This window comes from Chinchilla lanigera, unplaced genomic scaffold, assembly GCF_000276665.1.
Source record: "Chinchilla lanigera isolate Chin_1 unplaced genomic scaffold, ChiLan1.0 scaffold00023, whole genome shotgun sequence".
Taxonomy (NCBI): domain Eukaryota; kingdom Metazoa; phylum Chordata; class Mammalia; order Rodentia; family Chinchillidae; genus Chinchilla; species Chinchilla lanigera.
This window is the reverse complement of record NW_004955424.1, coordinates 21,207,449-21,224,894: the sequence shown is the minus strand read 5'-3', so window position 1 is coordinate 21,224,894 and position 17,446 is coordinate 21,207,449. Positions and strand designations below refer to the sequence as shown.

Sequence of the window (17,446 nt, the reverse complement as noted above, 5' to 3'; positions counted from 1 at the left end):
TGCCTGAGACAAGCACATTTTTTTTTTCTGTTTTTCTCTCACACATCTCTCTCACACACACACACCTCCCTCTCTCTCCCTCTCTCCCTCTGTTTCCCTCTCTCCCTCCCTCCCTCTGTCTGTCTCTCTCATCCATTCTGAATGCTCAATAACAGAGCTTTGCTTCTTGTCTTAATGGTGAAAGGGTACTGGTCCAATTCTTTTTTCTGTACTGCAAAATTGAGCAATGTCAAGAACCATTTAGAGAACAGAATCCTAGAAATATTGGCAGCACTAAGTAGAACTCCTTAAAACAATAGATTAAAATTTACTTAGCCCAATTAAGTATAGTTCAATTATTAAGACTGTACTAAACAAAAAAATAACACAAATAAGCACAGGATATTATGTTATTGAGATAGGTAAAAGATAGGGAAGTTGGCTTTGTTAGTGGAAATAAAATGCATAAATTCTTATGCTTTAAACACAGTTTTACAAAGAGTAAGAATGCAGAATACATTATTTGATATATGTTTTTAAAGTTTTGTTAAAGCTTATTTCATAAAAACGTAAAGATTTGTGTCTCAAATGGAAAAACTTCACAATCTGTTTTTCAGCTGACTGAATAAAAATAGCTAATGTTATGAAAGATATCCTTGGGTGGGTAATGAGCTCAGCAGTTACACTGACAGTTTCTCATGTTCTAATTCACCTTCACAAATCCATGGCATCATTTTTTGGCTAAAATAATGTCAGTCAGTGACATTTGCGGCAAGTATAAAAAGGACCCCCCATGGCAGCCATTTTTATTTGATTCCTAAGATCCAAAGGCTGCTGAAAGAACAATTGAATAAAGTTGAGGACTGGAGAAGGTTGATTTTCTTGTTCTCTGTGAAATGAAACTCTAGTCTTTTTCTTCCCCTTCTCTTTAAAAACAAGTCGGCTAGGGGGTTGTAGCTGTGTCAAAGCCGCTGGGATGCCACTGCTGATCACTTTAATTACTACAACTAAGGAGGATAAAATTAAAAGTAGCACCATTGAAGCAGTAGAAGAAAGCTTGCCTAGATGTCGGTGAACTGTGAAATATAAAAATTGCATACCAGTACATTTTTATGGAAAGGAAACAAGGAATTACATTACTTATTCTCGAAGAGTTTGTCCTTAAATTGTCAAGTTTTACTAGTGCATCTGTGTATAGCAGATTATAGACCATTTCAGATCGATAAGGAAAATAGAAACTTGAAGATATGCTGTTGAAAGGGCTGTACACTTTTTCAGTTTATATCCAAAATAGTTAGTTCTGATCCATCTTCTGTATTTGAATATTTTAAATCTTGTTCGCCGGAATATAGGCTCTTTTTGCACCATAGCAGTCTTTTTGCACTATAGCAGGACTTTAGCCTTCTGAAGATGTTAGCAAAGAAGAAAAAAGGTTAAATGTGTAATAGTCACAGCTTTTCTAAAGGCTTATAATTTAAAGTTGGAAACCTAAGTTTTAAATAAATACAAACAAATCACTTTCTTGTCATTCTCAATAGCACAAAGGGAAATTTAAGTTTATTCAAATAACCTAAATATACATAAAGAAGTGAGATTTCTAGAAATTAGAATAACATTAGGGCATCAGATAAATAATCTAAAGCCAGGTATGTAATAGGACAGGCTTGTGCATTAAAATCAAGTAGACATTGAATGTATTTCTTACTGTTCCATTTACAAGTTGTGTGACCTTGGGCAGTATATTTAAGTGAGATTCAATGTCTAACAAATCAACGTGATAGAAGCTGTCTCACAGAACCATGAGAAATAAATGAGACAATGTGTATATGTGTGTAAAAGCACACAGAACTAATATTTACTAAACAATTTGTTATAACTTATGAAAAGATGGTCATCAAGGAAGCCTACCAAAGATGCAGCTCTTGTCAAACCCTCCAAAGAGTACATCCCTCTTAAAAAAATTATTGTACATAACTCAGCCCAACTCTAATTCTATACAGAAAAAGGTAGATGTCATCAAAGCCATTGTTAGAAATAGGAAATCTAAACTACTTCAGTTTAAGTTTAGTTAGTCTACACAAGTGAATGAAAAATATAAAGATTTCCTATGTGTTGAATTTTTCAAGTATATTTGTGCTTTTCATGACAGCAGCTTTCAAGTGGTTTTACCACTGCATCCCGGTATTTGTTTTTTGTCCCCCACCCCAGTACCCTAGTAAGTCAGTGATTTATTTAGTAGCAAGTCACTGTCTTCTTTGGAATGTAGAATAGTCAGAATAGGTAGCAAAAACACATTTCTGTGCTTACATAGATTCAGGCAAACCATGATTGTCAGAAATAATAGATAGTTGAGCAGTTCGTGCTGAATGCTATACTGAATTAATAATCATTGTCCCTATCTGGTCATGTTATCTTTGGATATGATCAACATACTTCTTTTAGTTAAAAAAATGCATAGATTTTGTTGCTGTCTATTCTTTAAATGTTACTGTACAAACTGACTTAATTGAACCTACATGTAAAAGTTAAAAGGAAATACTTTATCTAGCATGAATCTGGAGACTAAGAAACTAACTTAAACCTAAAAAAACTAGTTGAGTCAATTAAACTAAGAAAAAACTAGTTTAATTGATTAAACAAAAAACTAGTCAAAAAACTAGTTTTAATTAAACTAAAATTGATCGCATAATCAATTGCTGTAATTACAAGCATTTCCTTCAAGACTTTAACAATTAACTTTTATTTTCACAGTTGGTTCTTTTCTTAAGGAAAGTTAAAGGGTGAGAAAACAAACAATGCAGATATGCCATCCCACCGGAGCGCTGTAGGCCCAAGCAGAATTGTCTCTGTGGTGTTAGGACATTAGTAGAAAAGTAAATTAAGGCAATCTGATAGGGAACTAGAATTCTGTCAATCAGGCTCAAGATTTTGTGCTGTGTCCATAAACTTTGTTTACTGTAGGGTTTTATGAGTTGTAACCTGCCCTTGCAGTCTGTTAATGAGGCTAAATCTTGCTACTTGAGAATTGAATTACAGCACACCTCTGGGCTAGTGGTTATAAACAGAAAGTCCCATTAGAGCTGCATTCTGATTTGTTAATTTGCATTTTTTTCTATTGTGTAGAGAACAATGATGGGTAAATAAGTACAAACAAACAATTTACATGGAAATTAATAAAGTGTGGTAATTAGTATTTAGAGTTGGTTTTCCTAATGATTTTCTCCTTTAAATTGCACTCTTGGTGAGCTCTCAGAAATATTTGCAGATGGGAGTATTGAGGGGAGAGAGTAAGGGGAGTTGGTAGCTTTGAGGAAAAAAATGAGATTTCCATTTCATATTTAGAAAGGCAGAATTATTTATTTCATTTTAACTCAGTTGAAATGACCCCAAACCACTTCATCTTAGTTTGAATCACCAAATTTCAGCTCTGTAAGAAGTTATTATTCACGGAGTAAAATTCACTTAAACCTACTTGCCTGGGGCATACTAAATAATGGTTTTTATTAGTGCTCTTAACTTTTCTTAAGTTTGAAAGATGAAAGTTTAGTAAAAGCTCGATTTTCCTCAGTTGGTCATGTAATTTGATACTTTTTGGATCCAATAGTTTGGTGGTTAAGATCAAGGGCTATGGAGTCAACCTCAGACATCAGTTCTACCTGTGTGACACTGGCACTGAAGCCTACATATACGTCTTGGTAAAAAATAGGATTGTGAGACTAAATGAGATCATGTACAAGAAGCACTTAGCACATAAAGATATAAGAAATGCCAGCACCCATCAGTAATGTCACTGTCAAGCTTGCATTTTCTGCTCTTCCTAATATATTTTTCCAAGTTCAGAAATATTGACAGTGAACTAAGTATTTGTATATATTATTTTTGCATCTTCAGTCTCACCCTGCTTACTTCAAATTACTCCTCTACCTACAGATAAGATTGTGTTTCCAAAGTGGCGTACTAAGAAAATTTCCTTTGAATGTCAGACCTCTCTTCTTTTGCTCTTAACATACCATGGAGCCTGCCATCTCATCACTTTCCTTTTCTTGAAATTCATGTATTAACTATTATTACTATTAAGGTAACTATTATTACAAGATAACTATTATTACAAGAGTAATACATTTGTATTATAGAAAATTAGAAAATGAAAGCAATTAAAAGAAAATGATCACATTTTGACCCTCTGAAGTCTCAACTATGACAACATTGTGTATGTGCGTTTATTTTGTCAGAGTGAGGTCATTATTGTGTAAACTGTTTCTTCAGACATGTTGCTTCCTTTCTGTTAATACTGATTATATTCAGATTTCTCTAGTTGACTCAAAAGTATTTTTTACAGCTGGTTAATCCAAACCAGTATCTAATTTAGATATATATATAGAGAGAGAGAGAGAGACTATATATTATATCTAGCTATATTGTCTGTTTGGGTAGTGGTGGTTGTTTAGTTGCTTTTCATTGCATGCTTGTTTTCCTAACTCTAATGTATTAAAGTGACCAAGTAAATTGTCTTGACTATCCTACTTTCAAGATTTGTTTGGTTGCTTTTTTGCTGTGTCCTTTGTTATGGTTCTCTCATTTGGGGGCGGGGGCTTCTTTGTTTTTTTTCGTTTTTTTTTTCCAGTACTGGGAATCAAACTCCACCTTGCGCTTGCCAGGCAGGCGCTGTGCTGCTGAGCTGAATCCCCAGCCCCTTTGTCATGTTTCTCTATCCCCTGTGTTTGTGATATTGGAAATTCTAAAAGCTTAGTCAAGGGTAAAATGTTATAGGTAGTGTGTACTTTATGTGCTTCATATCAAAAAACATGTAATATATGAATAATCCAGCATTAATGATGCTAGATTAGTGGTCTCTAATCTTGGAACTAGCTTTGGTCTAACCATTTACAAATTAGATTTTCCCCTTGCAACTAAAGTTAATCTTTGTGGTGTTATTTAAATATATAGTACATGCTCAGATTATTGCTATGTAACAGACCACACTAAACAGTGTTACTATATGCTCACAGGTTCTGTGGGTCAGAACTTCAAACAGAGCAGAGTTGGGAATGCTTTTTTTGTGTTCCACATTGTCTGAGGCCTCAACTGGAAGGATTTGAACAACTGAGATATTTCAAAATGGCTGTAAACCGAGATAAACTTGACTTTTCTTCCGGTACCAGGAATCGAACCTCACAACCTTGTGCTTGCCAGGCAGGCACTTTGCCGCTGAGTTAAATCCCCAGCCACAAACTTGGCTTTTCTTTTCATGTTCTGTTCTGTTCCTAATGTTGTTCCTGGGGATTCAACCCTCTTACATGCTAAGCAAGTGCCCTACCACAGAGCTATATATCCCAGCTCTAGCGGCTTCTTCACCTACATGTCTAGCACCTGGGCCTGCATGAGCCAAAGCAGACCTTCGCCTGGGGAAAGTGACCAGAGCACTTACACCTTGAGCTTCCTACAGCATGACATCTGGACTTTCAGAGAGCATGCAGAATGCAAGAATTTCAAGGAAACTAGACCTTTTCTGACCTAGTCTTGGAATCACCTGCAACATTTTCATATTCTAGTGATTATATATAGGTCATTAAAATGAGTCCAGAAGAATTAAACTCTACCTCTTATTAAGAGAGTGGCAAGGTCACATTACAGAAGATAATGTGATGTGTGAGATACAGTTGTGGCTATCTTTGGAAAATGCATTCCAAGATGGGTGTGATAGTGCATGCCTGTAATCTCAGCACTCAGGATGCTGAGGCAGGAGAATCACTGAGTTTGAAGCTAGCCTGGGCTACATAGTGTGTTTAAAACCAGCCTGAATTACAGAGCAAGATTCTGTCTCAGAAAAGAAAAAATCAGCATAGTATTAATAGTCATACTATTAAATGTTCATACACAAATGTTCCAGTAGACATTTACCTAAGAACTTTAAAAACAGTTGATAATCACCATAATCATTATGATACGGAGTGAGGTTTTTTAATAATCTGCTCTTGAAGGACATTTATTGGTTGATATTATTTTATAAAGTAGAACTTCCATTAACTGGAACCGTTTAAATATCCTAAAGCTCATTTCCCTCTAGAAAGACAATTGATTCTTTTCCTTTGATTACTGATTTTCAAGAGTTTTTAAAAGGCTGTCTCAAGTGGTAACAACGAATTATTATCTATTTTTTGAATATCATATTAGACTTGAATCTTCCATGAATTGATGTGTGATTTTGTTGATTCAATTCATTATTCTTTTTGATGCTGAAACTGTCCCAGTTTGTCCACTGAGAACTGTGGAACTTCTCTCTGGATCTACTTGGCAACCCAAATAATGTACTCTCACTAATTTTGACAGCTTTCTTGATTTCTCACCATCTCAAAATTTGTAAAAGAAGCCAAGTGTGGTGATACATGCTGTAATCCCAGCACCCTGGAGTCTAAGACAGGAGGATCATAAAAGTTCAAGGCCAGCCTGAGCACCTTAGCAACTTAATATGAGACCCTATCTCAAAATAAATAAATAAAAGGGATGTGGATATAGCTCAGTGTGAAAGTCCTGGGTTCAGTCCCAGTAACACACTCTCTCTCTTTCTTTCTCTCTCTCTCTTTTTCTGTCACTCTCTCTCTTTCTCTCTAAGAATTGCCTAGATATGGGTTCTGCTTATCTGATTCTCCTCGTTTCTAATGATACTGTTCATGAATTCTGATGGCCCTTTTTTAAATATTCAGATTCATTAACTTTTCTTTTAAGATTCATTTCTAACATTTGCTGTAATTACTCTTTTGGTTTGGCTTGGGGCTTGGGGGTATGTTTTGTTCTGTTTCACTGGGACAGGGTCTCACTGTGTAGTTCAGGCTGGCCATAGTGCCTCGAACTCACAATGATCCTCCTACCTCAGCTTCACAAATGCTGGGAGTATAGGCGTGTGCCACCATGCCCAACTTACTCTTTTTTTTGAAATCCTCTTCCATTTGGATTCTCCAAATATGTTAGTGATGTTCTGTACCTCTTTTTCTGTCCTTTTCCTCTTATCTGAACAGATATTTTTCATGTTTTAATCAGTGGCCTTCCTTTTACTTGTGGGCACCTCTTTAGGTACTTTCATATATTCTTTTAACTTCATCCATCAGCTCTTTAGTCCAGTTTGATTTCACATCATGGAGTCAACTTCACTTTCCAGCTACCTGACACCTTTGCTAAGCTGTCCTACCAACTCCTCAGCCCCAAACGGACCTAACTCAAATTTCCTCTTTCTCTTCATAGCGTGCAGTTCCTTTTAGTTTTTCTGTTTCTATTAGTACCATCTTTCTAATTGCCTAACCTTAAAACTTCTGAGTCATTTTTTTCTCCCTCTACAGCTGGTTACCAAGAATTGGTATACAGTTACATACCTATTCCATATATAATGTATTTCTCATTTCATTTCTTTTTATTCCTATTGCCACTTTTTCCTGTATCTCATGATAGCTTCCTTAGACTCTTACACATGCCTTTAAGTAGTCTCTTTCTAATTCCTTTATGTTAACCTATCTTATGAACTGTTACTAAACTGAGCTTTCTCAAACCTGTGGTTGGTCATTCAAACAAACAAAGTGGTATAGACCTTTAAATCTTTTTGTTTGTTTGTTAGTTTCTGTTTTTCTTCCGGTACCAGGAATCGAACTCACAACCTTGTGCTTACCAGGCAAGCACTTTGCTGCTGAGCTAAATCCCCAGCCCAACATTTAAATGTTTAATCCCAGCACTTTAGGAAGCTGAACCAGGAGGATCCCAAGTTTAAGCCCGGCCTAGACACTTTAGTGATTTAGCAAGACCGTGGGCTGGAGATGTAGCTCAATGCAAAGGCCCTGAGTTCAATCCCCAGTACCTCAGAAACAAAAACTTCAGTGGTCCCTGATGTTTTAGAATAAAATCAAAGCACTTCACCCTGTTATATAAGGCCTTTATAATATCTGCCAGCTTTGTTTTTTCTACGTTGTCATTATATCACTACTTTTCTTATGTGCAGGAAAACTAGATTAATTCTTCCCCCCAATGTGCTTTCTTGCCTTTGTATTATTCCTACCTCCCGGTTTTTCCTGTACTGACCCACTTAACCACCACCTTCCATCTCTCCTCATTCCAAATTCTACTCCTTCTTCACACCCAACTTAGAACCATGATGCCTTCTATCTGCCCCTCAGCCAAAAATACTCTTTTGAGTTCTTGCAGCATTTGATCATACTTACTTATTGCAGCTGTTTTATCTTTTCCTCTACATCATAAGCTTTCTGTGAGTATAAATTGTAAATTTTCATGCTTAACATTTTTGTAGCACCTATTATGGTATCAGGTACACACTAAAGATCAGAGATACAAAGATAAATCACCTATAGCTTCTGCCTTAAAGAAACTCAGTTCTAGAGGGAAGGAAGCACCTCTACAGAGTTATAACTTGGTAAATACTGTTTTAGAAAGAAGATACATACACACATGGTACTAAATGGCCACATAGAAGAAGCACTTTATTCCTCAGTGGTGATGGGGAGCAATCAGAGGAGGTTTGATAGATTTAAGATGAATTTTGAAGAATGAATAGGAGTTAAATAATATGGGAGAAACACAGTCCAGCAAAAGAAAATGACTTATCCAAACCCACAAGAAGCTCCATGGTATGAGGAAGTTAGATGTTAAGGAAAGATAACAATGCAAAGATATATTGAAGCCAGATGATCTCAGCCTTTATTATAATAAACCTTATTCTATATGCTTTCCAGCTTACAAAGCAATTTCACATTAATTATTTGCAAATTATAATAACTCCATGTTTAGAAGACAATAGCTACCATTATCTGTAGATTTTAATTATTTTATATTCAAAAACTGTATTTTAGACCACATTTATTTTCTTCTCAATATGCATTCCTCTTTTAGGAGAGGAAGTAACTAAAAAGAATTTCCTGTCACTATTGGGATATTATTGTTGGTGATCTTTTTTTTTTTTTTTTGGTTTTTCTCCGGTACCGGGAACCGAACTCACGACCTTGCGCTTGCCAGGCAGGCGCTTTTGCTGCTGAGCTAAATCCCCAGCCCCTATTGTTGGTGATCTTTAAATCAGAATTGTGTACTAATTTACTGTCCTCACTTGGAGAAGTATCATTCCTATATTTGATCGACATAGTATAGCAGGATTTTCTGCTATAAAAAGTGTCTTTTAGTAGGTGCTGTATGCCTTCATTAGAAAATACAAGTTAAATTATATTCTTAAGAAAATACTAATTGGAATTCTGTTCTTAGCATTGTGGCTTTCTTCTAAAACCAGATTCTTTTATTAATAATTCTTGGTATTTCCTCAGTAATATGTATTATAAAACATTCTTTAGTTTGAATTTTAATGGATATTTTAATATAATAATTTGTTAATATTTTTAAAAATCTGATTCTAAGATGTCTTTTTAAAATGGTATGACATCCAACTGATACAGAGCATCCTATTTATAATGTGGGCCAAGCACCATGCTGTAAACCAGTTACTATCATGATGATCAGATTGAAAATGAAATTGCATTTCTGTCAATTACTGAGTTGGCAACTGTTCAATATATCTTAGCAGCAAGATGAAGAGCGACGTCGGCAGCTGAGAGAGCGAGCTCGTCAGCTAATAGCAGAAGCTCGATCTGGAGTGAAGATGTCAGAACTTCCCAGCTATGGTGAAATGGCTGCAGAAAAGTTGAAAGAAAGGTCAAAGGCATCTGGAGGTGAGTTAAAGAATCTTGTATCATATTCTACAGACAACCCAGAAATCTGCAGTGGACCTTTTAGAATTTTTTATTCTGACTTCAAAATGTTGCATGAAAACATAGTTTCCAACCTATTGCTATGTTGCAAAAACCTACAGAAAACATAGTAATCAGAGCATAACCTTTACTGTTTCCACCTCAACTTTCTGGCTTAATTTTTAACTGCTCAAGAAATGTTCTCTTATGGTGGAACATTCGTGAGGACCTTGCTTTGTAATACCCTATGATGCCTCATTAAATGTGTTAGGAGTAAGTAAAGTTCAATTAAGTCCTCAGCATCTAGATTGTAAGACTTGTTAGTAACGAGCTTTGCCATGAAACACTTTTACTTGATCTTGTTTGTTTTGTTTTGTGCTGGGGATCAAACCTAGGTCTTGTGCTTGCTAGGCACATACTTTAATACTGATCTTTTCTTTCAGCCGTAAGTCTTTCCCTGTAAATGAGATCTTTAAAAAGTTGCTTTCATAATATTCTGGCATTATAATCTCTGTGTGTGAATTTTTAGTAAGTCCTATATCAGTTTCTTTTGAAAAGCCTTCTTTCTCATTCTTAGGCGGCCTTCTTCAGTATCTGCAGAGATTATGCTAAACTTAATGTTGGGACAAAAAACTCTATGTAAAATAATTTTAATTTTGCTTCTCAGTGTTCAATTTTATCATTTTTAATTTGAAACATTTTTATATTTTTATTTAATAGGAATATAGTCAAGAGACCTATGAGCTTATTTCAAAGTTGTATAACCTATTTGTCTACCAAACATGTCAGGTATTTTTTGTTTTTGTTTTTCTCCGGTACCGGGAACCGAACTCACGACATTGCGCTTGCCAGGCAGGCGCTTTGCCGCTGAGCTAAATCCCCAGCCCCATGTCAGGTATTTGTCCTGAGTTAATCTTAGAATGTTAAAATCACTTTAAAGAATAGGAAAGTGAGAGCTCAAATAAGACTTTACAGGGCTGAAACAAAAGTAAGCTATTTCTGGGTCAGTGATAAGTTTCTTCAAAGTAAACTGAAACTTATTGCTATTATTTCTAATTGATTACTTATATTAAAAACTTACTGTTTTCTGAATGATGCCTGTGGCATCCTACTGTCCCATAAAAATGAAAGGTTTTTTTCCCAAAGAGCTATGGATCTGTTCCCAGAGACTTCTCAGCACGTTGATATCTTTAAGTCCTTCACCTTACCTTTTTAACTCCTATCACCAAGATTATGATTGAAATTTCTTTTTTCTCTCGAATTTGTTTGTTTTGCATTGCTAGGGATCAAACTTAGGGCCTTGCACATGCTAGGCAAGCTTTCTACCACTAGGGCTATAACCCCTCAGCCCTGTTATTGAAATTTCTATACTACTGTTTTATATTAATATCAAAAACTACTCCTGGCTACATTTATATGATGCTTTGAATTTGCATTGATTCATTATTAATGACGAAATGTTTCTTTTATCATAAAAGTTCAGATATTTGAAGTCTCCTAATATCTTTGAATGATAGAAAAAAAAACCACATTCTGTATGCTCTAATGCTATTAATGCCACCTTCTTACAGCATGATAGAGCCAGGGAGGAGAACAATAGTAGAATGGAGAGACACCCAATATCTCTGGAATTTTTTTCCCCAATGGTGAGCAGATAGCAATGCAAAATGAACTGTAAACTCTGGAAATATTAAGAGTAATTAATATTATGGAGTGGATTAGCTTTATAGTAAGTTCTATCTTTATAACCCAACCCCAGCTGAGAGTATACCAGGGCTCACTAGGCAAAGGAGTTTGTCAGTGTTACAACGCAAAGAATAGGTATCTTCCCTACAGTGAGGGAATTTGGCATCATTTAGCAGTCAAGGTAAATAAAGTTAAAAAATAAGGATTGGATCTGTGGAGCTGACAAAGAAGTAAAGCCAAGTAAAGGTGTGGTGGTGCATGTCTTAATCTTAGCAATATAGGAGGCTAAAACAGAAGCATCACAAGTTCAAGTCCAGCCTGGGACAGTGTAGCAATGTAACAAAATCTAGTCTCAAAATGAGAAAAAAAGGGGGCTGGGGATTTAGCTCAGCGGCAAAAGCGCCTGCCTGGCAAGCACAAGGTTATGAGTTTGGTTCCCGGTACCGGAGAAAAACTAAAAAAAAAAGAGGCTGGGGTACGTGTATCTCAGTGTGAAGGCCCCTGAGTTCAATCTCCATTATGACCCAAAAAAAAAAAGAAAAGAAAAGAAAAGAAAAAGTAAAAGACTAAACAGGGAAAGCCAAGTAAAATGAAGAATCAGAAAGCTTCTACAGATGACTTATGAAGACTTAGGTTTCCTGCTCCCTAAGGAGTCCAAAGTAACTGGGATCTGCTTCTCCCATGGCACACAGGATGTCCACGATGTTGGCAGTAGCCACATATGGTTAAACTCTTAGTGAGAGCTAAGTTGATCTAAGATAAGCAGAGCAGGCCTGTTTGATGATAACCCCAGAATCTTTTTTACTTTTTTTTTTTGGTTTTGGTTTTTTTCCAGTACCGGGGATCGAACTCACGACCTTATACTTGCCGGGCAGGCACTGTGCCGCTGAGCTAAATCCCCAGTCCCCTTTTTTCTTTCTTGGATTGCAGATATTCTTTTGGTTGTTATCATCAGATATTTGGGGTTTATTCACTTTATAAGGAAAAATACAAGATTGACCTTATTCCTGTGCTTCTAGTCACTCTGTATTTTGCTTGTAGTGTTGTCTATTGTCAACTGGAATCCAGCTTTACATTCCAGTGCATAACTAATCTCCTTTTAACTATTCCTACACATACAGTATATGCCATCTTCAATTATGTAATGAAGCTCTTTTTACTTTCTGCCTTTCTTACCTAATGGGTTTTCAATGGCTAGCCATGAAGCTATCTAAACCTGTCTATATGTATCCTTATTTGTGTGCTATCTTTAAACAACCACACTTACGCACACAACATGAACATATTGTTTAGTTCTGCTAGAATGCATTTAGAGGATTTCCACTAATGTTAGGAAACATTAACTACCGAATACAATTCAAGGTTCATCATAAAACCAAAGTTAGTAAATGGAAAGAAAATAGAAATCCATTCTTAAGAAGACCTGAACTGTTTTTACTCTTACCCTCCCAAATAGTAATTCTTTTATCTCAGGTTAATGATATGTTGGATTAACCCACTCAGCACATTGATGAATAATAGTGTACATGGAGATTTCATTTAGCCTGGAAATAAAATGAGTGATGCCTGTTTAATATTATATAGGGGTCTGACCCTGTATAAGTGGGTAATGAAAGAAAGTGTAATTTTGTGTGTATCTCGAGCCTGGAAGGACCTATATCCAACATGTTTCTGTGCTTTACTGTTTCTTTTCATAGTAATACCATTATTTTAGTTACCAGGCTAGAGAGTCCGTTGTGATGCTGGCCTTACCCTGACACTCTTCAGTGTCCTCGCTAGCCCCACATTCATTTGATTTTCAAGTCATGTTATACCCACTCCCAATTCCTTTGTCCTAGACTTAAACTTTTCATATTGATGCTTGGAGGTTGTATAAGTTTTTGCTATGGATTTCCTGCCTCCAGCCTTTGTTTTCTCTAGGGAAAACCTAGGTCAGCAGTTTTGTATGAAGGGTGATGATACCTGCATTGTACACCTCCATGCATGATCACTTGGCCACTTTTTTTTCACGTAAGAGGGCATATGAGCTGGGGATGTGATTCAGTGGTAGAGTTCTTGCCTTGTATGCACAATGCCCTGGTTTCAATCACACACACACACACACACACACACACACACACACACAAAGGCATATGAGAATATAAGCAAGAGTGAGATTATAGGAGTAATATTAAAGCTGCTTTAATTTGTGAAAGACAAGCTTCAGAGCCTACATTACTACTAATAAATTATATGCCATGACTGGTTGCAATGAGATATTTTGGTTAAGAACTTCTTAATCTTCTAATAGTAATCATGTTAGAGTACCCATGTTTCTCCATTCCTGCCATGTAAAATTTAAACTTTCCATTTTCTCATTCTGCCTTTTCGGGCTTTGTATAGTTTTGTCTTTCAAGTCTAACCTAGTATTTCCTTTTAAGTACACTAGAGCCAAATGTAACTTTATACCATTCTCGGAACGTAACTAACCCCTTCCTGCATTCATGCCGGCAATGGTCTCCCTTCAACTGGTACTTCTTGAAATTCTTACTTTTCTCAAGACCTGATTTAAAGGTCAGTTGTCCCAAGAAAGAATTTCTGATGTCATTGGCAAAGAGCCTTTTTATCTTTTGAATTTGCTCTGTATCTTGTTTTTATACCATAATACCTATCCTACCTGGTATTATGACCATTTCAGATGTATTCTTTTCAGACAGAATAAATGTCTTCTAAAACTTGATATCTCCACAAGTGCTTTTCAGATTGCATATGCAGTACACAGAAGTTTCTTGGATAAATACATCAATAAATGCTGGATTTTATATTTTTGTTCTGAGTTTATTATGGTCATTAGCCATCAGTGGAGGCTGATTGACAGCAACAAAGTGTAATACATTAGGTCCCCAAAGACTGTTGATACTAAATTGTCCCTGATGCAGAGTGATGCTGAAGACATATTCTGAACACATTTTTAGCACTATGAAATATTTGTTAATTCATTTCTTTCTTTTTTTTTTTTTTTTTTTTTTGGTATCAAGAATCAAACTCAGGACCTTACGCTTGCCAGGCAGGTGCTTGTGCCACTGAGCTATATCCCCCACCCTGTTAATTCATTTCTAAGCTACAAAATTGCTGAAAAATTTTTGAGAAAAAATAAAATTGAATATGGTCATTCTTATGAAAGGAGTCAAATTAGTTGTGCTAAGCAGTTGATGAGAAAAGATCTCTCAACAGATTATACTTAAAGATAACTAGCCAAGAGGAATTTCTTTGAAAGCATTTAACAATGTGTCCATTTCTATGACTGGGGGTAGTTGTTTCTCAATTGTTATTTAAATTTTTCTCTTCTAAATGACTTATACAGTAGATGGGACTTCTTCAGTAAACAGTAACTATTATTACTAATATTAGTGTTCTTAGTATTTATTAGGGAAGCCAAATATCAATCATGAAGATGGACAGTTTCATAAAGGGGTATATGTTGAGGGATAAATCCCAAACTATGGAATTTTGTAATTTCTGAATTGGAAAAAGTCTTTGGAGTACTTCATGTTTTGTTTTGTTTTGTTTTTGAGGCAAGGTCTGTAGTGCAGAATGACTTTGAACTCACTTATGTAGCCCAGGCTGACCTCAATTTCACAGGGATCCTCCTGCCTCAGCCTCATGAGTGCTGGGATTATAAGCATGTGCCACCATGCCTGGTTTGGAAAACTTTACTATTACTAAAAGCTACCCATTAAAAAAAAATACATTGCAGAGTAGTATGGAGTATTCTTCATCTCCCAGGACGACACAGTAGTTTCTCCAAAAAGTCCATTGCCTGTTCAAAACAGAATTTAAACTTCTGATATGCACATTATGTTATTGCTATATTGCTGTATTAGTACAATAAAAAATGTTTGTAGTTCATAATGATTACATTCATCATGGGGAGGTGGTGCATATATGTGACACATCTCAATTCCTTTGGCCTTTTAAAATGTGTAGAGGGGGCTGGGTATATAGCTCAGTGGTACAGCACCTGCCTGGCAAGTGCAAGGTCCCGAGTTTGATTGCTGACACCAAAAATAAAAAAATAAAAATAAAAAATAAATAAAATGTATAGAATTCATAACTACTGAATAAATTTTATCAGTAGGATTTGGAGATGAAAAGTATATACTATAAAACTTTAATGTTTAAAAATTGACTATTATTTATGATCTAATGTATTTTACTAAGATTATAAAAATAGTGTGTTCTTCCTCATTCCCATGTATTTAATTTTGAAAAATAATTTTTCTCCACTTTGGCTCTTTCAAGATATATTGTCATAATTGTTTCTGAACCTTTCATTTTATAAAGGTGCTGTATTCTAGTCTCTTAATCTATCATGCTTTTATGATAATATTTCATTAGAATAAAAACTGATATCATCATAAAAGTGGGACTTAAGTATACCTACAAGTTTATAAAGAGTGATGTGTTTCTTTATGTGTTTATTTGTAATAAATGATAAAAATAAAATTTAGACTTGTAGTGGTATACCTGTAATCTCAGCATTTAGGAGGCTGAGGCAGGAGAATCCCAAATTTGAGGACAGCCTGGGCTACATAGGGACTTTAAGGCAACCTGGACCACACAATGAGGTCCTGTCACCAAAAAAAAGGAAGAAAGAAAGAAAAGAAAAAAGGAATTTAAAAATACTATTTGGTGACTTTTTCATCAAATCAGTTTTATTTTTGTGTGCTATTATTAGAGATCGCTAATAGATTACGCTTTAAAATTCAAGGACTCAATGAGCTCAGCGATTCAGAATCAGCGTGTGGCAAATTGTCAAAACTTTTGTGTCTGCTTTGATGTAATTCATCTTTGACATAAGAATGTAAAATATAAATGTTAATCCAATAGTGAAAAAATGACTCAAAACTGATTTCTTGCTTGTCTGTCAGACCTCAGTTTAGTAACTGTTATTGAAATGCTGGTTTTTCTTCTTTATTTTGGACAAACTATAAAATATAAATAATATACTAACATTATTGCTACATGTTCCTACAGATGAGAATGATAATATTGAGATAGATACTAACGAGGAGATTGCTGAAGGCTTTGTTGTAGGAGGTGGAGATGAACTTACTAATTTAGAAAATGACCTTGATACTCCCGGTAATTTCAAATTATAAATGTTTTGTATCCTGCATGGCAAAATTTATGGCTATATTTTTATTATCTCATCAGTAATAATATATTCACTTTATAGTTTTATTATGCCGTATAACCTCACAAATCATTTAGTTAAATCCACCTTCCATTAGTGTTATGTTACTTTCTTTTAGGTTGAATGTTAAAATAGCATTAACATTGGGATAGCAAATTGTAACTTGTGTTTTCTTACTGCTAAGAGTCACTGTTGTATTTTATGTTACATGAGAGTTTGTAGACATTCAGTAACTTGTTCCCTTCTCTTCTTAAATATTTTGATGTAAAAACCCAGGCATGCTGGGACATGCTTATAATCTCAGCTACTCTGGAGGCTGAAATGGGAGGATTATAAGTTCCAGACCAGCCTAGGCAAGAGTGAAACCACAGTTTAAAAAATACTCATGTAGACTACAGTGAAATTTATCTTAGATCAGTAAATCAGTGAATCACATTGAGAATTGACGTTTGTAAATTCTTGTTTAAAATACAAAGCTAGCTGGGTATAGTGGCACCCACCTGTAATCCCAGTAGTAGGAAAGCTGAGGCAGAATTGCCATGCATTCAAGCCAAGCCTGAACTATATAGTGAGTTCAAGACCAACCTGAACTACATAGGGAGACCCTGACTCAATGTGCCCCCCAAAATAATAATAAATAAAGATACTTACTGGTGGTTTTTAATAGGTGAGTGTCCCATGTGCATTGCATTTATATTTTATATACCTAAGGGGTTCCATATTGAATTAATACTTTCAACAATGAAAACTCTTTAGTGGTTTCCTTAGACTTAAAGCTAAGGAGGAGGCCAGTCCCTAATAATTATATTTTCCTGTAAAATGCTGCAAAGAGTAACAGCAGGTATTCTTTTTTCCATCTTTGGCATGCCCCTAC

At 35.5% G+C, this 17,446-nt stretch overlaps 1 protein-coding gene across 6 annotated transcripts in view; it reads left to right on the top strand.

Annotated features, from left to right (window-relative positions):
- The window catches only part of Ehbp1 (EH domain binding protein 1), a 348,572-nt gene that overhangs the window by 275,150 nt on the left and 55,976 nt on the right, over nt 1–17,446 (top strand). For 5 of the 6 annotated variants that reach the window (XM_005385724.1, XM_013514692.1, XM_013514691.1 and 2 more), the window contains 2 exons: nt 9,545–9,692; nt 16,413–16,520. In XM_005385724.1, the coding sequence (XP_005385781.1) occupies nt 9,545–9,692; nt 16,413–16,520 (256 nt within the window). The remainder of the gene's footprint in view (nt 1–9,544; nt 9,693–16,412; nt 16,521–17,446) is intronic. The other variant, XM_005385727.1, reaches the window with a different exon arrangement.